This window comes from Planococcus citri, chromosome 1, assembly GCF_950023065.1.
Source record: "Planococcus citri chromosome 1, ihPlaCitr1.1, whole genome shotgun sequence".
NCBI lineage: Eukaryota > Metazoa > Arthropoda > Insecta > Hemiptera > Pseudococcidae > Planococcus > Planococcus citri.
Window position 1 is genome coordinate 6,652,517 of NC_088677.1, and position 22,194 is coordinate 6,674,710.

General features: G+C 35.9%; 2 protein-coding genes across 4 annotated transcripts in view; both read right to left on the reverse strand.

Moving 5' to 3' along the window:
* krz (kurtz) overlaps positions 1–7,547 on the reverse strand; it is a 308,096-nt gene extending 300,549 nt beyond the window's left edge. Inside the window, exon 1 of one of the 3 annotated variants that reach the window (XM_065365000.1) lies at positions 7,227–7,547. The gene's annotated coding sequence lies outside the window, so the exon portion shown is untranslated. The remainder of the gene's footprint in view (positions 1–7,226) is intronic. The other 2 variants (XM_065364990.1, XM_065365016.1) reach the window with 2 other exon arrangements.
* Positions 7,548–11,700: 4,153 nt separating this feature from the next.
* LOC135841928 (uncharacterized) lies at positions 11,701–16,682 on the reverse strand. The gene is made up of 3 exons (XM_065359153.1): positions 16,522–16,682; positions 16,293–16,408; positions 11,701–12,888 (listed from the first exon to the last, which is right to left on the reverse strand). Exons 1-3 carry the CDS (start codon positions 16,622–16,624, stop codon positions 12,157–12,159), a joined length of 951 nt encoding a protein of 316 aa, XP_065215225.1. The 5' UTR covers positions 16,625–16,682; the 3' UTR covers positions 11,701–12,156.
* Between the last annotated feature and the right edge of the window lie 5,512 nt (positions 16,683–22,194).

Sequence of the window (22,194 nt, forward strand, 5' to 3'; positions counted from 1 at the left end):
CTTGGTAAAAAGAGAGATTTTGAAGGGGAAAAAAAGGATTTACCTATAGAGATTTTTTTGCGAGAAACGACAATTTTTGCATTTTTTAAACGAGATTGTTTCAACATTTTTTCGGGTATATTTCAAGAAATAAAATATGACTTCGTTACTGAAAGTTTAAAAAATCAATTAGAAGTTATTTTTTCGAACTTTAATAACTTGGTCAGCGATCCAGATAGAAAGTTTATCCAACTCCTTCGCCATACTTCGTACGAAAAAAGGAACACAAAAAACATTAAACGTCGGGCATATATGTATGTACTTCGTTTTCGAAAAAGAGGCATCACCTATCAAAGTAAATTAGGTAATGTTGAAAAATACAGTATGAGAATCGCATTATACATACTTGAGGTTTTTGAGGATGCTAAAATTTAATTTCGTCAACCATTAGCCCATGTGACCAAAAACAATCCATAACTTATGAAAAATGCAATTTAGATATTGAATTAGAAGTTTTTGAAGACGCTTGTTACAATTTCATTCGAACATTTGTTCCACTAACTAAAAACGATTTCACAGTTTGAAGGGGGGGGGGTCCAAAATTCAGAACTTATGAAAAATGCAATTTAGATATCGAATTAGGAGTTTTTGAAGACGCTGGTTACAATTTCATTCGAACATTTGTTCCACTAACTAAAAACGATTTCACAGTTTGAATGGGGGGGGGGGGAGGGAGGGGTCCAAAATTCAGAACTTATAAAAAATGCAATTTAAATATTGAATTAGGAGTTTTTGAAGACGCTTGTTACAATTTCATCGACCATTTGTTCCTCTAACTAGAGACGATTTCACAGTGTGAGGATGGTGGGGGGGGGGAGGTCCAAAATTCAGAACTTATGAAAAATGAAAAATGCAATTTAGATATAGAATTAGGAGTTTTTGAAGACGCTGGTTACAATTTCATCGACCATTTGTTCCTCTAGCCAAAAATGATTTCACAGGGTGAAGAGAAGAGGGGGTGCCAAAATTCGAAATGTTGCCCATTTTGCGGTCGGGAGGGGGGGGGGGTCAATCAATGCTCAAAAATGAATTCTGCGTCCTTAAGAACCCTAACATTGATTGACAATTTTCAATACTGCCCCTCCCCTTTAGAGCCCATTTTCGGGTTTAAAGGTCGAATGATCTGAAAAAATACATTTTTCGCCTTTAAAAATCCACATTTCGATACCAAAACTGAATTTTTGAGAAATTTTCAATTTCGAACCTGTCTTATTGTGGGGCCCACACATTCAATTTTGCACCTTCCCCTTCGGAACTCATTTTAGGTTTTGAGATCGAATGGTCATTGAAAATGAAATTGGGGCCCTTGAAAATTATCAATTTTGGGCCTCTTTTATGGCGATCATTAGAGCATTGAACAAATTCTCAAAAAACTTCAAAATTACTACCCAAAAAGCGTTTTAAAAAACACGAAAAAACTTTCAATTTTGGAGCTCATTTTGGGTTTTGAGGTCAGATTTTCATAAAAATGAAATTCGTGTCATCATTAAAAAGTCCCCGAAACCAAAATTTCAACTTTTCATCAGAAAAACGCATCCGGCTAAATTTTTCAACTGGATCACAATGAGACGCACTCGCAATTTCAGGCGAAATGTAATGAAAATTTACTGTACTAATTACCAGAGATCGTTGTAATTTGTACTTCCATTCCAAGAATTTTATAACATTTCAGTCAATGTTGATCTCAATGTGCAAAAATGAAAAAAAAAAATCATAGAAATAAAATGAATGAAAATTTGGTGGAAATTTTATAAAAATTCCCAACTTTTGTAACACAATTTTTTTTTAAAATTATTTTGTTACCAAGATGTGACCTTCCCCCCCCCCCAACCGGTAACGTTTATGCTCCAGTAGGTACAAAATTCTTAAAATCGAAAAAAATCTGTCAATATTTTTTGAAGAGTCGTCTTTGACTTTCGAGTCAGTATTTTTCTAGAATAACCCCGTTTTGAGAAGAAAACCTAATTTGATCATCCAAAAACTTCCTGAAAAATTTTTCACGTCATTTCTTCAAAAGATGTTTCAACTTTGAGGACTTTATTCTTGTAGAGAAGGCATTGTTTAAGATGACCGAGAATTTTTTTTCTTTGAAAAAATGGTATTTGAAGGGTCTGCGACACAAACATTGAAAATTTTTGAAAAAGTTTTCATAAATTGTCATTAGTTTACCGAAAATTACCCGTAATTCACTCAATTTACCAAAAAATACGCCAATCTATCAAAAAATACCACTTTTTGCAAAATCTACCCATTGAAGAACTATCAGAAGTACTAAGATGGTTTCTAAAAAACATTGTCGACTTCATAAAAGCTGTGATCCTCGAAAAAGTTCACAACAAACTACAGAAAAATTCAATTTTTTTAAATTCTTCTAAATTGAAAAAATGATACGTAAAAAAATGTTCAAACTTGAAAAAAATAATCAAATAACTGAAATATTAGAAAAGTGGTGTAAAGTTTCTCAAAAAATCATCAATTTTAGCGTCAAATTTCCTCCAAATAGCTTTCTTTCCAAGAATACCCCTCACCCCTCCAAATTACACTCCGTTGCCCTAATGAATCATCAAATTTAAAAAAGTAGAGTACCAATAAAACTGAAAATTTTCAAAAGTCACGGATTTACCACAGAAAATGATCAAAAAATGCATATTTAACAAACAAAAAAAAATCTGATAATATTTTCATCGAGTCATTCCAGGCGTCAAATCACTCAAGAGGGTCCAACTGTAAATCTAACTTCATATTCGTGTTCAGCAAGTTTAATTCGTATGAAAACAATACCCATATTGTCGATCTTCTTTCGGCCCAAAATTGGGGGGGGGGGTGCCTATGGCCTCAAAATTGAGGTTTCAAGAAGTTGCAGGTTAGTTTTATATTGTTTTTAGAGGTCCGCATGCAAAATTTCAGAATTATATCACTGGCAGTATCGCTTTTTTTGGTGGCGCCGAGACACAAAAAACGCATTTTTGAGTGTTTTTTGAGTTTTTGAAGATGACCCACCTGGAGACAAAATTTGAAAAAAATACCAAATTATAGTACTCATGCAGATATATTTTTTAAAGAAAAAATATTTGTGTACAAAAATTAGGTTCGGAGATACGGCGGTTTCGAATTTTCTTTTGTCAATATATTCCCCCCGGGAGGGGGGGGGGGTCGAAAAATTTTGAAAAAATTCACTTGATAGACTCATGTTTCTTCCACATATTATTTTGGTCGAATTCAAAATTTTTTACTCAAAACTCGTTGAAGTATGATTTTTTCCCCGAAAAACACGTTTTAATGGCCATAGTGAGCAAGGGGGTGAGGTGGGGGAAATTTTTTTGGCTTCAACATTTTTTTCAAAGGCACCCAACAATGTTTCATCAAAATTACAAAAATCCGAGGACAGGGGCATTTCACCTATCTTACCCGGGAATACCCTTTCTTCCAATTGAACACCCTTTGACCCATTTTGACAACTCCTATCACTCCTATCACTCTAAATATCCTAAAATCTGAGCAAAAAACACTGATAATCGTAAATTTTTCAGTAAAAAAGTATGACAAACCAAAAAAATCCGATTTTTTATTTAGCAGAATTAAAAAATTGGTAAAAATTTCCTTTCGAGTCATATTCCTGTCGTAAAATCACTCAAAACCTACTCAAGGGGTTGATTTGTGCCCAATTTTGGCCAACCTAACTTAAAACATCAAAATTGCAAAATTACTCGCTACTAAAAATAATTATTCGTTAAAAAATGAAAAAAAAAAACAAATTTCTTCCAATTCACTAACCATTGATCCACTTTGGGTACCCCTACTTATCACTCCAGATATCCCAAAATTTGAGCCAAAAACACTCAAAAATCGTCAATTTTGTCAGTAAAATTGCGTAACAGCCCAAAAAAAGCTGAATGTTGTTTTTTAGCAGAGTTAGAAAATTGGAAAAAATTTCCACTCGAGCTATTCCTGGTGTCAAATTACTCGAAAGCTACTCAAGGGACTGTTTGTGTCCAATTTCGGCCACCATAACTCAAAACTTCAAAATTACAAAATTACTCACTACTAAAAATAATTATTTGTTAAAAAATGAAAAAAAAAATACAAATTTTTTCCAATTTAGCACCCTTTGACTCATTTTGGCAACCCCTATCACTCCAAATATACCAAAATTTGAGCCAAAAGCACTCAAAAATCGTCAATTTCGTCAGTAAAAATGCATATCAAACCAAAAAATTCCGATTTTTTTTTAATAGCAGAATTATCGGTAAAAATTTCCACTCAAGTCATATTCCTGGCGTAAAATCAATCAAAACCTACTCAAGGGGTTGATTTGTGCCCAATTTTGGTCACTCAAAACTTCAAAATTGCAAAATTACTCGCAACTAAAAATTATTATTTGTTAAAAAATGAAAAAAAAAAATACAAATTTCTTCCAATTCCACACCCTTTGACCCATTTTGGCAACCCCTATCACTCCCGATATCCCAAAATTTAATCCAAAAACACTCAAAATCGTCAATTTCGTCAGTAAAAATGCATGACAAACAAAAAAGTCTGTTTTTTTTTTAGTAGCTGAATTAGAAAATTGGTAAAAATTTCCACTCGAGTCATTCCTGGAGTCAAATCACTCAAAAGCTGCTCAAGGGGTTGTTTGTGCCCAATTTTGGTCACCCTAACTCAAAATTTCAAAATTTCAAAATTACTCGCTACAACAAATAATGTAATTGTTAAATGATGAAAAAAAAAATACAAATTTCTTCCAATTCGACACCCTTTGACCCATTTTGGGAACCCCTATCACTCCATATATCCCAAAATTTAAGCCAAAAACACTAAAAATCGTCAATGTCGTCAGTAAAAATGCATAACAAGCCAAAAAATCTATTTTTTTTAGCAGCATTAGGAAATTGGTAAGTAAGAGTTCCCACTGAGGTCATTCGTGGTGTCAAATCACTCAAAATCTACTCAAGGAGTCGTTTATTGCCCAATTTTGGTCACCACAATTTTCTCAAAACTTCAAAACAGCAAAATTACTCGTCACTAAAAGTAACTATTCGTTAAATAACTTTTAAAAATACCAATTTTTTTCAATTCAACACCCTTCGACCCATTTTGGCAACCCCTGTTACTTCACATATCCCAAAATTTAAGCCAAAAACACTCAAAAATCGTCAATTTTGTCAGTAAAAATGCGTAAGAAACAAAAAAATCTGATATCTTTTTTTACAGCAGAGTTAGAAAATTGGTAAAAATTTCCACTCGAGTCATTCCTGGCGTGAAATCACTCAAAAGCTACTCAAGAAGTCGTTTATTGTCCAATTTTGGTCACCACAATTATCTCAAAACATCAAAACAGCAAAATTACTCGTCACTAAAAATAACTATTCGTTAAATAATTTTAAAAAATACCAATTTTTTCCAATTTAACACCCTTCGACCCATTTTAGCAACCCCTATCACTCCACATATCCCAAAATTCAACCCAAATACATTCAAAATTCATCAATTTCGTCATTAAAAACTCGACGACAGAAACACACTTTTCCACATAACACTTTTTCAATCACCTCCTGTACTGTAGCTACCTGCTACCTGTTGGTTAAAACCAGTTCTCGTAATACATACTGGAATGTTTAATAAATTCATCGGTGGCATAACATAAACAAAAACGTATCTAGATAGAACAACTGCATGGAAAATGGGGTTTCCCTCTCACGATACACATCGATATTCTCGCGTATTTACATACGTAATACAACTTGATAAAATTAATAAAACACATCGAACTCGACCTGAAGAGAACGAGCAGTGAGCAGACAATGTTTATACATGAAATTCGTATAGGTGGTCGATTCAACAAGGTATAGCAAATTGACCTCACTCTAAACAGAGCCATTGCATCGTGTAGCAAAAGTGGAGAAAAAAATTCATTACATAAACATTACTCGTATATATCCGACCTATTAGTAAAATTGAGTTAATAATAAAGACCCTCATAACACGATAGAATCGATTCCTCCGAGAGAACGAGAGAGCCAGAGAGGTAAAAGAGCATCGAAAACCGACGCAGTAATTCGTCTAATTTATTTGGCGATGAAAAAAAAAAATACATACTCGTAATATATTCGTATTCGAGAATATATTCGAGTCGACGACTACGAATACTTGAGGGATTTCGAGGTGGACATATTTCGCAAAAATATTCAATTTAATTAAAACAACTCACGCGATATATTTCGCCCTTACTTTACAGCAGCAACGATGTGACGATGAAAAAAAAATATGCAAACTTGCTCGGACAGGTGTGTTGGGAGAAATTTTTTTATTCCAACGTCGAGCTTTCGATATTGTAATTTTTTTCACCGTTTCTGTGGTCGACATTTGATACGATGTACGATTGGAGCGTTGAATTTATCCACGCTTCGACGATGAAATTTATTCGCAGGGGTGAGATTTTAATTATTCGAGTAAAATTACTACTACGTTGGTTGGTTTGTTGTTGATCGACAGCCAAAGGGACCGTAGAAGTTGATCGAAGGCTAGTAATGTATCCATAAAACACGACTATTTGTGCCTTTCTGGCCAATTCAAGCTGTCTGCTACGAGTCTTCGAATAATTTACCATTAAAAATACCCGGAATTCTTCTCTAAAGGTGTAGAGGTGTAATTTGCACCATCGATGATGGGTAAAAATCCATCGTAGAACGTTAACGATCCAACAACGTTGAAAAAAAGGTGGAAAAATTCAAAGTATTGGCGAGATATCGAAGATATCTTATTGTTTAGTCATGAACAGGTTACTCGAACATCTTGCAGTTGCAGGTAGAAGGAATTCCCATCTAGTAGAGGTATTCGAATCGACTGGAATATCGTTTGCTTCGGTCTTCGGTATTCTTGTGTGAGCTGAGCTGGAGATGGAAGAATTTTTTCATTATCTTATCAATTTCACTACCCTCATTGTCATTATTATACCGGTATAAACAACACGACGAGCTCGAGCAAGAGAGGAAGGAAATATTCACTATACGTTGGAATGTTTTTCATCTATTCTGATTGGTGAACCGAACCACGATTTTGATAACGAAAACACATCATCGAATCATCGACTCATCGTCCGACACTTCCGTTGAAAATTACAAACGACGTTACTGTAATTACATACACTAGTTAATAAAACAAGAGGCAAATGATGCTGAAAAACTCACCTAGATCCAATTACTGCTTGATAAATGCATCTCGATCGAGTAGCAAACTGCACAACAGGTTAATATTTCCGAGTAGTTGACGAGGTGTTTTGAGGAACTCTGGACGAAAACAAATTGGTAGAAAAATTAATCGCACAGATACCGAAACTGAAAAAACGCGTATTAAAGTTCGCAATTGCACTACGGACGTAAATAAAGTGATATTAAATTCGACTCGGTGTGAAAATTCGACTTAATACATGTCTGTTTAGCACAATAATGTTTTGTGTACCTTCTTCTCTAATGAATTTCCGTCGCACTCGTACTCGTAGCGCCGGAGATTCGACTCTGCGATGCGCAGTGGACGAGCCACCCGGATTGCAGGTTGAGCCTGGTGCAGGGTTCGCGTGGTGACACCGTGATCGTTTACGATGCCTGGTGGTTTTTTTCGAGTTGCTGAAATCAGTGTGACCAGATGGTGATTAATAATAATGTTATTCGTTTTTTTATTTTTTTTTTTTTAAATTTAAATTAAATTTCTACGTTATTTTATCTTTTTAAAATTTAAATAAATTTTTTGGAGGAAAAATGAAAAAATAATAATACCTATATTGTTATTGTCAAATTTTCAAAATTCAAATAGACACACAAGAAGTATTATTTTATTTCATTTTTGGATAAATTAAAATTCAAGTTACAAAATATTACAATACAATATTAATATTATTATTTTTGAGTTTGACTCTTTGTCAGTTGTCTTGAAATCTTGACGTTGACTTTTGAGAGAACGAATGAAGACTGCGGGCTGAATTATATAAGGGTATTAAATCCCTAAGTTGTAAATAATACTCGATCATTGCCCAAATTACAATGAAAAAAAAATCACGATTTAGGGCTATCACTCGGTTACAGGCGTTACAGCAACATGATTTCATTTTCATTTCATAGTCATCAATCTCATCATTTCGTGATTCCTACGTAAGTATCGAGTATTACATCACTGCAGGGGTTGAAACTGTTAAAAAACCAAAAACCAAAAATGAAGGAAAAACCAAAATAATATAAATCTGTTTTGTGCAAAACTCAAAACCAAAAATAAAAAATATTTGGTCAAAACAGTTAACTAAAAAACCAAATATAAAATAAGAAACAGTTGTGAACCAAAACTCAAAACCAGAAATAATCCTTGCTGGTTTTTGGTTTTTTCTGTTTTTTTTTTTTTTTTGTTTTGCAGAATTATTGATTGATCATCAAAATGAAAAAATCCCAGTTTTGTTTTTTAAAAAATTTTAATGTTTTTTTCATCAGCATTAAATTTGAAAATAAATGTGAATTTGATGTTGTTTTGTTTTTATTTGCAGGTACCTATTCCTTGTGAAAATCAAAATTCGAAAAAAAATGAATTTGGAATGATTCTCATTTTATTTGCAGAATTGAAAATTGAAATTGATCATTAAATTGAAAAAAAAATCGAAGTTTTGTGTTATTTACAAAAGTTTAAATGTTCTTTTTGTCATTCAATTGGAAAATAAATAAAAATAAATCGGAATTTCACGAATTGCTATTATAATTTGCAGGTACCTATCAATTGTGAAAATTGAAAAAAAAAGCTAAATTTGGAATGGTTTTCTTTATTTAAGATTGATCATCAGAATGAAAAAAATTGAATTGTCTTCTGTTTTTGTTTTTTCTTTGTATGTTGATAAAAGAAAAGTATTTCAATGCAAAATACTTTTACTTTTCAAAAAAAAAAAAAAAAACATGATGTTGTCCCAGTTCACCTCAGATGCAGTTAAAGTTGGCCAAAATAATAGAAAATGAATAATGATATAGGTAAATACAATGGTTGTCCGACCTCACCTCATTTTCAGGGTGATTCAGACAAATTTCATTTTTCAACTAGGAAAAAATTAATATTAAATAGCTCATAAGCTCAAAAACTTCACCGAAAATTTGTTTGAAAATCACCACTTGTAGACAAATCCTGGGTCCTAGGTCGTCAAAATGAGCCATCCTCCACGGCCCACACCAGAATTATTCTATCATAATAAGTTGAAAAGAAATGAAAAGTAAAGTAAGAGCCAAAAAATTTTGATTTGAAATTTGAAAAACATTGGACTTCACCTCATTTGCCAGTATTAAGTGTACTTATGTAATGTTTTGCGAGTTTATTAGTAGAATAGAAACGAATACAATTAGTCAATTATACTAATGTCTAATACTAATACTAAACTTCTCAAAATTCAGCAGCATAATGCCTTAATTGGTAAAAAAAAAAAAAAAAACTGAAAACTGAAACCAAAAACTCAAAAAACCAAATATAAGTATGGAAAAACTGAAAACCAAAAACCAAATATAAAACGTGACCAAAACCAAAAACCAAAGAACCAATTATCAAAAGGTAAAAACTGAACTGAAACCAAAACCCAAAAATCAATTTTTAATCAGTTTCAACCCCATACCCTACCCCATACCCCATACCCTACCCTATCCAGTTACCAAGAGAAAGATGCTGCATAGTTTTACAAAATTTCCAATATTAATGCTGTAAAATTTAATTTTTCTTCAAATTTTCAACGTTTTAGTCGGGGAGCCCACTTAAGGATAAATTGCACCCCCCCCCCTTTCGATCCACCGGGACAACTTTTTTCTAAAAGGGGGAGTCCTAAGGAACATTTCTAGCCCTTGTACCCAAAAAAAAAGTGGCCCTACTTACAAAATGGCGGCCATTTTGATTGACAGGTCAGTCGAAATCGCAGATTTTGCGTTCCAACATAGGACTTGCACAAAATTTTTCAAACTGTACAAAGGTAGATCGAAAGATCAAGCACAAATTTATCACCTGTCAAAATTTCAAGAGCTAAAGTGCGTTTTTCGATTTTTGGTGAATTTTTTAAAATCAAATTTAGGCCAAAAATGAGGGAAAAATTCAAAATTTTACCGAATCGACCAAGAAAGCTGAAATTTGGGATACACCCTATTTTCGACATGCCAAATCGATTGGAAACTGTTTCAAACCGTTTTGAGCAGTTCTGGAGCCTCCAGCAGATTTTTGAAACTCGAAATTCCCACAACATTTCACCCAAATAGAGTTGAAAAGCTGAAATGTATTCTACAAACTAATTTCAATACGCTACGAAGTCAACTGCAGGTGAAATTTCAAGTCGTTTTGGAGCCTCCGGCGACTTTTTGAAAATTTCTGGAGCCTCCATCAGATTTTTGAAATTTTAAATTTTCACAAAATTTCATCAAATAGAGATGGAAAGCTGAAATTTACTCTACGCTCCAATTTTAACACCCTCTGAAGACGACTTCAGGTGGGTTCAAATCATTTTGGAGCCTTCAGCGCCTTTTTGAAAGTTACTGGAGCCTCCAGTAAATTTTTGAAATTTGAAATTCCTGCAACATTTTACCAAATGGAGTTGGCAAGCTGAAATTTACTTTGCAAACTAATTTCAATACGATATGAAGTCGACTACATGGTAGTTTTAAATGGTTTTGAAGCTTCCAGCTACTTCTTGGAAACTTCAATTTTCCAAAAAAAAAAAAAACACCATAAGACTTCTCAAAAAGTGGCTGCAGGCTCCAAAACGACTTGAAATCCACCAGCAGACGACTTCGTAGCGTATTAAAATTAGTTTGCTGAATGAATTTTGACTTTCTATCTCCGTTTGATGACATTTTTAGGAAATTTAAAGTTTCAAAAATTTACTGGAGGCTCCAGTAATTTTCAAAAAATTGCTGGATGCTCCAAAACGGCTTGAAATCCACCAGCAGACAACTTCGTAGCGTATTAAAATTAGTTTGCTGAATGAATTTTGACTTTCTATCTCCGTTTGATGATATTTTTAGGAAATTTAAAGTTTCAAAAATTTACTGGAGGCTCCAGTAATTTTCAAAAAATTGCTGGATGCTCCAAAACGACTTGAAATTTCCCCTGCAGTTGACTTCGTAACGTATTGAAATTAGTTTGCAGAATACATTTCAGCTTTTCAACTCTATTTGGTCGAAATGTTGTGGTAATTTCGAGTTTCAAAAATCTGCTGGAGGCTCCAGAACTGCTCAAAACGGTTTGAAACAGTTTCCAATCGATTTGGCATGTCGAAAATAGGGTGTATCCCAAATTTCAGCTTTCTTGGTCGATTCGGTAAAATTTTGAATTTTTCCCTCATTTTTGGCCTAAATTTGATTTTAAAAAATTCACCAAAAATCGAAAAACGCACTTTAGCTCTTGAAATTTTGACAGGTGATAAATTTGTGCTTGATCTTTCGATCTACCTTTGTACAGTTTGAAAAATTTTGTGCAAGTCCTATGTTGGAACGCAAAATCTGCGATTTCGACTGACCTGTCAATCAAAATGGCCGCCATTTTGTAAGTAGGGCCACCTTTTTTTGGGTACAAGGGCTAGAAATGTTCTTTAGGACTCCCCCTTTTAGAAAAAAGTTGTCCCGGAGGATCGAAGGGGGGGGTTGCAATTTATCCTTAAGTGGGCTCCCCGACTATTTTGCTGACCAGCGACACCAACTTTGATAATATAATAGCTCTAAACTAATTTTGAAAATTTTTGAAAGGAACACTTTATAGTTTATAGTATGTATCTACACGAAATCCTGTACTTATTTTAGTTATTTTTACTTGAGTAAAGTAATATTCAGTACTTGAATTGACTATGAAATGAAATTTAGTGAGTCCTGGCCTGGTGAATTGTAGATAATTTTTTGTTATTTTGTCGTAGGTAAAATGATCACTTCAATGTTTAATGAGTAGGTAGTTAGGTACTAAATATTTAATAGGTAAGTACTGGCGTGGAAACGTTTACTAATTCCGCTCTGAGTTTGATTGATTTAAGTGGCCGTGTTCATAAACATTATTTACTTGGCTAAGTAGTGAATTCATAATTCAAGTCGAATTCAACGCATCACACAATTTCTTTCAATTTACACTACTAGGTTAGGGTACAAATATTGCTTTTTTGGTGGATTCAACATTCTCTTCTAGACATGCACTACTTAATGGGATTAAAACTTCACCATGTTCAATTTTTTCATATATATGAGCTTTATAATGAAGTTTTGCATACTCGGGGTCTAGGAGCGATCCTAAATAAGGGTTTTGCCGCGTAGTGAATGTTAATTGATGTTTTTCATTTAATTCATTTTTATCATTTTCACTTCTCATTAAAATATGAATAAAGCCTAAGTCATCTTCGTCCAAAAAGTAAAATTTCATATTTTCAAACAGGAACTGAGAAAATTCATTTCCAGATTTGCCATAATAATCTTTTACAAAATCCATTTGAGGCAATAACTCAAGTGAGATGAAGTTGAAAACACGTTCGCATCTGGACATCGAAGCGCAGAAAGTCACGTGCAAAAGAGTAATGTTATTATCATATTTAGCCGGATTCAGGTTATAATAGTTCAACAGATTACTTCGAATTCTAATAGACTTTCGGTATGACTGATCTTGTATGTATGTGTACCACTTCGCACAATTCTCTTTGAAATAAGTTTCTTTAGTGCGGCTATCTTTTCTCGCCTGCCGGTATATCAGTGTGTAGTGGAATTCCGGAAAATCGGTATAACTTTCGTTTATCGGCAAATTCTTAATATCTTCTTCATGGTAATAATGTTGAATAATATTTTTCACTCGTCCAACTGCGCAGGTGAATTGACGGACGGTCTGTGGATAGGTACAAGTTGAAGTCAGTAATTAATATTTTGAATGGTAGTCCAGGAAAAATAGCATTCCATTGGGAAAAATGGGGGAGAAAGCTGAATTTTGGTATACTGGTCCATTTTTTTGTGCTGAACACGAATCCGATGAGTCCCCGGTCGTCCCTGGTGTGCGTTCTCCCCTATTGTGGATCTAAGCCCCCTAAAACCAGTTTTTTGCAATTTTCTCCCCCGCATTGCATTTTAGCGAGAAATAGATGGTCGGATAAGAATCTACGTCAAATTTCCGATCTAGTGATATATCAACTTTCTTTCTACCCCCAAGGGGGGTGGAACCACAACCATTCAAAAAAGGGGGTTCCCCAAAAAATACATAAGGGCTGTAGGCGCCTAAGAGGGGTGAAATGGTCCCCAAAAGCGTTTAACATGAAAGGTGGGTACCATAGAGAAACCTCTGCGCAAAAAATTTCAGATCCACACCCCCTACCCTTTTTGCGGAGCCCCCCTTTTTGAAATTTCAGTAGCACTTTTCTCAGCCCCATTTCAACCGATTTTGAAAATTTTTCTGGAAGTTATGTATATCCTTGATAGGTATTCACACAAAAATTTTCAACCCCCTCCCCTCAAATTTACCCCTCAAAATGGCGTTTTTTTCATTTTTTTATGCCTATTAACAATCAAGATTGCGAGGTGCAATTTTGTAAATACGTTTTTTGGATGTATTTTTGGCCCCCAAACATCATATACTATATTAGAAATTTTTGCTGTGGTGCGCCGTGGTGAAAACTTGGAATAATGTATCGTAGGGGGGTGGGGGGTGAAATGGGAATTTTGAAAAAAATAACTATCAATGAGTAGGGTATCGTTTTCATATGATTCGATACCGCTGAGCACGAATATGACCTCAGATTTTCTGCTACACTCACCTACCCCTCTCCAGAGCCCCTCAGCCCCCTCAATTTTCACGATTTTCGAAATATAGTTATTTTGATGATGTTGGTGTCGTTTTCATATAATTCGATACCGCTGAGCACGAATATGACCTCTGATTTTCTGCTACAATCACTTACCCCTCTCCAGAGCCCCTCAGCTCCCTCAATTTTCACAATTTTCGAAATAAAGTTATTTTCGTGATGTTGGTTTCATTGCTATGAGAAAAGTACATAAGTTCATTGTTATTGTACATAAAATTTCTCGTAGAATCAGCTACAGCACATGGCTCCCCCTCGAGGGGGTGGATCCTTCAATTTTTTTTCACGCAGAAAACGCAACAAATCTGTATGTGTACTGCACTGTGGTCTCGTTACCTTATTTTTTCTTGTGATTTTTTATGTAGGTAGTCATTGAATTATAACATACATACTCATACATACTCAAGTTACAGTTATCATGAATAATTATTATGCCACATATGCTCCGCAGACCTGTACAGTCCAGTACACATACAGATTTGTTGCGTTTTCTGCGTGAAAAAAAATTGAAGGATCCACCCCCCTCGAGGGGGAGCCATGTGCTGTAGCTGATTCTACGAGAAATTTTATGTACAATAACAATGAACTCATGTAATTTTCCCATAGCAATGAAACCAACATCACAAAAATAACTTTATTTCGAAAATTGTGAAAATTGAGGGAGCTGAGGGGCTCTGGAGAGGGGTAAGTGATTGTAGCAGAAAATCAGAGGTCATATTCGTGCTCAGCGGTATCGAATCATATGAAAACGACACCAACATCACGAAAATAACTTTATTTCGAAAATCGTGAAAATTGAGGGGGCTGAGGAGCTCTGGAGAGGGGTAGGTGAGTGTAGCAGAAAATCTGAGGTCATATTCGTGCTCAGCGGTATCGAATTATATGAAAACGACACCAACATCATCAAAATAACTATATTTCGAAAATCGTGAAAATTGAGGGGGCTGAGGGGCTCTGGAGAGGGGTAGGTGAGTGTAGCAGAAAATCTGAGGTCATATTCGTGCTCAGCGGTATCGAATCATATGAAAACGATACCCTACTCATTGATAGTTATTTTTTTCAAAATTCCCATTTCACCCCCCACCCCCCTACGATACATTATTCCAAGTTTTCACCACGGCGCACCACAGCAAAAATTTCTAATATAGTATATGATGTTTGGGGGCCAAAAATACATCCAAAAAACGTATTTACAAAATTGCACCTCGCAATCTTGATTGTTAATAGGCATAAAAAAATGAAAAAAACGCCATTTTGAGGGGTAAATTTGAGGGGAGGGGGTTGAAAATTTTTGTGTGAATACCTATCAAGGATATACATAACTTCCAGAAAAATTTTCAAAATCGGTTGAAATGGGGCTGAGAAAAGTGCTACTGAAATTTCAAAAAGGGGGGCTCCGCAAAAAGGGTAGGGGGTGTGGATCTGAAATTTTTTGCGCAGAGGTTTCTCTATGGTACCCACCTTTCATGTTAAACGCTTTTGGGGACCATTTCACCCCTCTTAGGCGCCTACAGCCCTTATGTATTTTTTGGGGAACCCCCTTTTTTGAATGGTTGTGGTTCCACCCCCCTTGGGGGTAGAAAGAAAGTTGATATATCACTAGATCGGAAATTTGACGTAGATTCTTATCCGACCATCTATTTCTCGCTAAAATGCAATGCGGGGGAGAAAATTGCAAAAAACTGGTTTTGGGGGGCTTAGATCCACAATAGGGGAGAACGCACACCAGGGACGACCGGGGACTCATCGGATTCGTGTTCAGCACAAAAAAATGGACCAGTATACCAAAATTCAGCTTTCTCCCCCATTTTTCCCAATGACCCTTTTTTTTCATCTAATTTTCCTGGACTATGGTAACAGAAATCAATTTATAGATAGGTATGGTACTACAGGGTGCCCAGAAATATCGAGCACCCCTAACAAAGTTTTCTACTAAAATACTTTGGTTGGTCACAGTGAATGATAATAATGATAGCACATGATTGGTTGTTGGACTGGAAAGATAACATTCCACCAATCATATGCATCTATTTCATGTTGCCAACCTATATTTTTAATGAAAAACTTTCTTGGGGGTGCTCGATATTTCTGGGCACCCTGTATGTAGAGGTTGGTAATATGTACATTGTACAACCTATCCTTTACTTTTATATGTATGTTCTATATAATTAATATGTTTTACGAGTAGTGCGCAGATTGAGAAAAATGTTAGGTACGTGGAAGTCAATCGTTGTGATTTCTCCATCATCCCACTGCATTGTTGAGATTCCTATACCCCCTTCACCATTGGTAACCTCCTTTGCAGTCAATTTTCCACAGCCAGAGCTGTAGTACACCTTTTTTGAAATTGTTTTTTGTATAGCCCGAAAATCCAATTTTTTTGGCCCTGAAAAGAGGTCAAGTAGGGTTGGAAGCTTGAAACCTGCAAAAGATTACTCACAGACTGTAGAAGTAATTTTCTTCGTTCAAAAACCATTTCAGCTATCATATTCCTGCCTTTTTCATTGGCATAACTGATTGCTATCAAATCACTTTCAGGAAGGACTCTTAATGGGTCTGTAACAGTGATGTAATGTTCTTATTAATCCATCCGCACATTTTCACTCCTGTATTGCTCATTCAAGTAATTTTCAAACTTGATTTTCAAGCTCTTTGGATAGTTTACTCACCGTATTGTTCTCGAATCTCGATAAGTTCAGGTGTGAGTTCACCGCAGCAATAATTAATGAATCCTAATTTGAGGAAAAGTACTACAACGCTTGCGGGATTCATCTGAATGAATTACTCAAATGGAACGAAGTGTAGGTAAAAAATACTTGTACATACATATAGGTATCTGAAAAATACATTTATAAGCCGGCATAGTAATTATTATTATTAATACATAGTATTACTGTCCATAAGTATTAAAAGAAAAAAACTTCATACGAGAAAAGAGGAAAATAATATTACTCAAACATCTATCAAGGTGGATTTAACTCTGTCAATAGATACCTAGATAGGCACCTTTACTTTTTGAAGGTCTTGGGAACAATCAACAATCTATGAAAATAATGGCAACTGAACCGAACAGATCAAGCATTTTGGCCCTAAAACGATAATGTGGATCCGAAAAAATGTTCAACTCCTGTATTGAAAAGCTCAAAATGCCTAGATTGTGGAGACAGGCTCATGTAATTGCGCTTCAGAAACCTGGAAAGGATGCAAACGGCCCAAAGAGCTATAGGCCAATTTCGTTACTATGCCACCTATGTAAAATTTTTGAATGAGTAATCTTGAATCGAATGGCCAAATGTGTAGAAAAGGGACTAATCAGTCAACAGCAGGATTCAGACCAGGCAAGTCGTGTACAGGTCAAATCTTAAACCTGACTCAGCACATTGAGGATGGCTTTGAAAGAAGAAAGTCACTGGAGTAGTATTTGTAGACCTCACAGCAGTCTTTGATACAGTATGCCACCGCTTACTCCGGCAGAAGGTGTATGAGGTAACAACCCGATTGGCACATTTCTGGTGGTATCTGACTACTCATTTCTACAGTCAGAATTCAGAAATTGCTGTTTTGACAGTCAGATTTGCAGTCTGACTACAATCAACCAATCAGAAACAAGTATTTTTTTGATATTCCAAGATGGTGCTGACTTGTCAGAAGACTGAGTGCAGATCTGAGCCACACTCAAAACCACAGTCAGATATTGCCGTTTTGGCAGTCAGAAAATACATTCTGACTGATATGTGGTCATATCCCTATTCAGATGCACTGTCTGAAAAATGCTGTTTTGCCAACCGGGAAGGGACCACAGATTCACCGAAGTGGTGACTACGCTAATGAAGGATTGGCAATTTTACGTAGGGAAAAACAGTGCCTGGAGAAGGCAGAAAAATGGCCTACCACAGGGCAGTGTGCTTTCACCGGTGCTCTTCAATATTCATACCAATGATAAACCCATTGGCAAAAACACACGACACTTCCTATATGCAGATGACCTGGCACTTGCAGCTGAACATGACACATTTGTCGAGGTGGAAGATTCACTGAATCAAGTCATTGGAGAACTGGACACGTATTATAAAGCCAACCACTTGAAGCCAAACCCCTCGAAGACGGAGACCTGCTCCTTTCACCTTCGCAACCATGAGGCAAAAAGGCAGCTAAATGTCCGATGGGGCGAATCCGAGCTGCGACATTCAGACTGCCCTAAATACGGTGGCAAATAATCATCTACACCCAATGTTTGGATATGAGGAACTGAAGCAGTCACGGCTCAAGTCCAGATGGAGCTTCTGGAGAAGTGTGAAAGAAATAGAAAGACCTCCAGAAGCAGAAAGAAGCCGAATATGGAGCCTAAAAAGTGGAGGACCCAAGTGTGAGGCACTTCCAAGTGGGAGTCACCTCAGCTACGGAATGTGGAAAACATTAAACAGGTTGAGGGGTGGAGTTACATGCTCAAAATATAACCTCCACAAATGGAAATTGACAGACAGCAATCTCTGTGAATGCGGCAAAGTACAGGATGACAAGCACTTGTATAAGTGTGATCTGGTTGGGGAATTTGACCCCAGAAGACTAGAGGACACAATAGACGAAGGAGCAGTTGCATTCCTGGAATTTTGGATGAAGAAAGGAATATAAGGTGCACCAGGGCAAGTCAGAATAATTTTTCGCAATTTCAACTATGACCAGCTGTTACTCCCCTTCTAATGAACCAATATGGATCAAATTTATTATGTAGGTTCCCATAAGGGTTCTTAACCTATGGTAAAAATTTGAGCGCGATTGACACAGTAGCTTTCGCTCAGTGGAATAAAATATAAACTGTCCTGACTTACCCCAATTGGGGGAAGTCAGAACAGGCTAAACTTTGCAGAGGCGTAGATCACAAACCGAGCGTCCTGGAAAAATTGCGCATAAACAAAATTGTAGAGAATTGAATTCTCTTTGAGATCACTCTCATCAGATTTTCACTAGGATGCACGGTTCGTCCGCTATATGCGAAAAACTAAGAAATAGAAAGTCTGTATTTTAGACCAAATTCAAAATAAGTTCAAAACAACAACAAAATACAATTGAACCAAAGACATCTAAAATGAAACTGAATCGCGAAAATTTTTATGCCGTGATGAAGTAGGGGTAGTACCCTCAAGTCACCTTTAGTGGCACTTCGCCAGATATAAACCTCTAGGCGCTAGAGCAAGTTTTCTAACTTACCCCGAATTCCAACTTCCCCCGGTGCACCTTAACTCATGTTGACCTGATATGCAAAAAAAAAAAAAAAAAAACGAAACTAGCCTATGCGCATGCGCAATAGCAAACTCTTTTACCACCTTCTACATCTACTTCTAGATCCACCATCAATGCTAAAAAACTTCAGGGAATTCACGAAATTCTAGTGACACGCCCAAAAAAAAAATTCAAAAATACCCACCACACTTCAATTGGTACTGGTACCTAGACATAAATGCGTCAGGTATCTGTTATGATAAAATCCAAAATTTCACCTCACAGCTCATCATCCTATGCTAACCTTGCTTTTTCATAATGAAAATCACATGGGACTTTCCAACTTTCATGCGATTATTAAAAATTAAACGGGAATCGATAAAATGATGAGGGTTTCAACATCGGGATAAGAGCCACTTTTGATGGAATATCGCAAAAATTATTTAAAGAACATTGAATGCATTTGAAATATTTCACATACCTACCTAAGTTCCCTGTGTAGTAAAGCCCGGAATGATGGTGTTGACAATGTCGTTGTAACAGTTTCAGCATCGTTTAAAACTGTTAACTGTTGGCAATCAGTATCACCAAATAAAACCAAAACCTGTTAGTTGTTACAATCACTTTTCATAAAACGATTATTTTGGTATTGCTTACGCATCGGCAAAGAAATCCTTATCTGTTGTATGAATGCATGAATGGTTGCGCACGCTTAAATGAGCACCCTTGTGCCTGTGTGTGAGTCAGCATCCCAAAACGATGGCGATGGCAACAGTTTTATTAATGACATCGTTTCTAATAAACTTGTTAGAAAACGATATGACTAATACACTGATAAGAAAAATCTGTTGCCAACAGTATCATTAACAGTTTTTAGCGATATCGTTGTAACAACTAAAACCATTGTTCCGGGCTTTGCCGTGTAGGGATGGGTTAAGAATATCCTTATGGTACCCTCTGCCTGTTGTAAAAGGTGACTAAAGGAGGACCAGACAAGCGCGGAGGCCTAGATAGCAGTCCTATCACTATGATATATCTGGCATGGCTGGTAACCATAAGTCAGACAAAAATCAGTCCTACTCAAAATACACAAACAATAGGAAATGGATGGAACTATGGGATCCCAGGCGGAGGTGAACCCCTGGTTAAAATAAAAACACACGCAAATGAAAGAAAATACAAATTTGGAAACTGGAATGTAAGAGGATATGCAGCTAAGGAAGCAGAAAAAAACGAAATTCTGAGCAGCAGAAATATAGACTTTACTGTGATGTCTGAAACAAAGAAGAAAGGAAGTAAGCGGAACAATTGATTCTGGAAATTATATCGTTATCTACAGTGGAGTCAACAAGAAAACCAGAGCTGCAGGCGGAGTGATGTTACATATACATAATAAACACTGCAAAAACATCGAATCATACAACATATGGCATGAAAGAATTGTATCAGCAAGGATGAGATTGAAAAAAGACTTTCTTACAATAATCGGAGTATAATATGCACCAGAAGAGGGAAGAGAGGAACAAAGCGAAGAGTTCTACGAGCAATTACACAGGGCAGTACTAGGGAGAAGTAGATGTTGGTGGAAAGATTGCAAAGTTCCTGAGAGTCACAGGACTGATAAATAGGACCCTGAGAAGCAGTAAGGTGTGAAAAGAAACAAGATTGAAGGTGTACACTACCCTAGCAATACCAATGATGGCTTATGGAAGCGAGGTATGGGCGCTGAAGAAATCTGATAAAAGAAGAATAATGGCAGCGGAGATGAAGATCATGAGGAGAATGGCAGGGGTGACTCTCAGAGATAAAGTCCTATCTGAGAAAATAACAGCAGATCTCGGAGTGATGCCAGTCATGAAGAAGATAAAAAAGTATAGGAAAGATTGGAGAAATAATGTCAAAAGGATGGAGGAATCGAGATCGCCAAAACAGGTCCTCCAATATACACCAACGGGGAAAAAAGCAGAAGGAGACCAAGGAAGAAACTCACTGACACCTCAGCCTCATCCTCAACAGGTTCCACACCACAGCAGACAGTCAAACAGGCCTACCACTTACAAGGAAACGACGACGATGACGACCTATCTACATACCTTCTACAGTAAATGAAGAAGTTACTTACAAAATCAATCAACAGCACACTACATGAGAGCTAAATGGAGAGGAGGAGGGATTCAGAAACCTAGGTACACGGAAAAAAAAAAGTATAGGTAATTTTTATTATTTTAGCACAATAACCGGATCCCATTCGAAAATACAGTAGAATTTATTTTAGAACTTGGTACTTTCAACTGGTCACACAAATTATTTTTAATGTGATAGCATGGTAAAAATTATTCCTCCATAATGACTTTTACTGTACCATTATAGTAAAAATAACACGAACCAATAATGTAAAAATTAATGTGTGGTGAAGAAAAAAATACTCCTCTTGAAGTAATTTTTACTATTTGAAAAGTAAAAATTATTCTATCGTAATAATTTTTACTATATTTTAATAGTAAAAATTACTCGAACCAATTGTGTAAAGATTAATAGGCGTTGAAGTAAAAAATGCTCGTTTTGAGGTAATTTTTACTGTTTGAGAAATAAAAAGTACTTGTGGTGAGGTAATTTTTACTTTGGAGCAATGATATCAATTTTCAAAATGAAATTTTAAAAAATTAAAATAAAGGGGAAGGGTTACGCTAATTTGAATTTTTTTTGCACCATTGGATAGTGCTCGATGTGGAGGATTTTTTGCAATTTTAATATCTTACGAAAATTTCCTAACCTAATGACCTAACAGGGAATCGAACCTGGTACCTTACGTTTTCCTAACTACCTAACTTAACTACTCGGCTATGACCACGCTATTAGTAAACGAGGGTTAAAAGAATATATTTGTTTGCAAACGCGTGGTGCTATTTATCACGTTACTGTTTATTTATTGCGTGCAGTTTGATTGGATAGCGCTTTTTCACATGTTTGTGTGTGTATTTTCTGTGTTTCCGGGATATCGTATAAAATTTCAAGGTCTAAAGTGCGTTTTTCGATTTTTGGTGAATTTTTGAAAATCAAATTTAGGCCAAAAGTGAGAGAAAAAATCAAAATTTTACCAAATTGACCAAGAAAGCTGAAGT

Coding starts and splice junctions, on each gene's coding strand:
- LOC135841928 (XM_065359153.1), bottom strand. CDS start 16,624: ATGAATCCCGCAAGCGTTGTAGTACTTTTCCTCAAATTAGGATTCATT. Junction 16,409..16,521: donor CGAGATTCGAGAACAATACG/GTGAGTAAACTA, acceptor TCACTGTTACAG/ACCCATTAAGAGTCCTTCCT. Junction 12,889..16,292: donor GAAAATTACTTCTACAGTCT/GTGAGTAATCTT, acceptor ACCTATCCACAG/ACCGTCCGTCAATTCACCTG.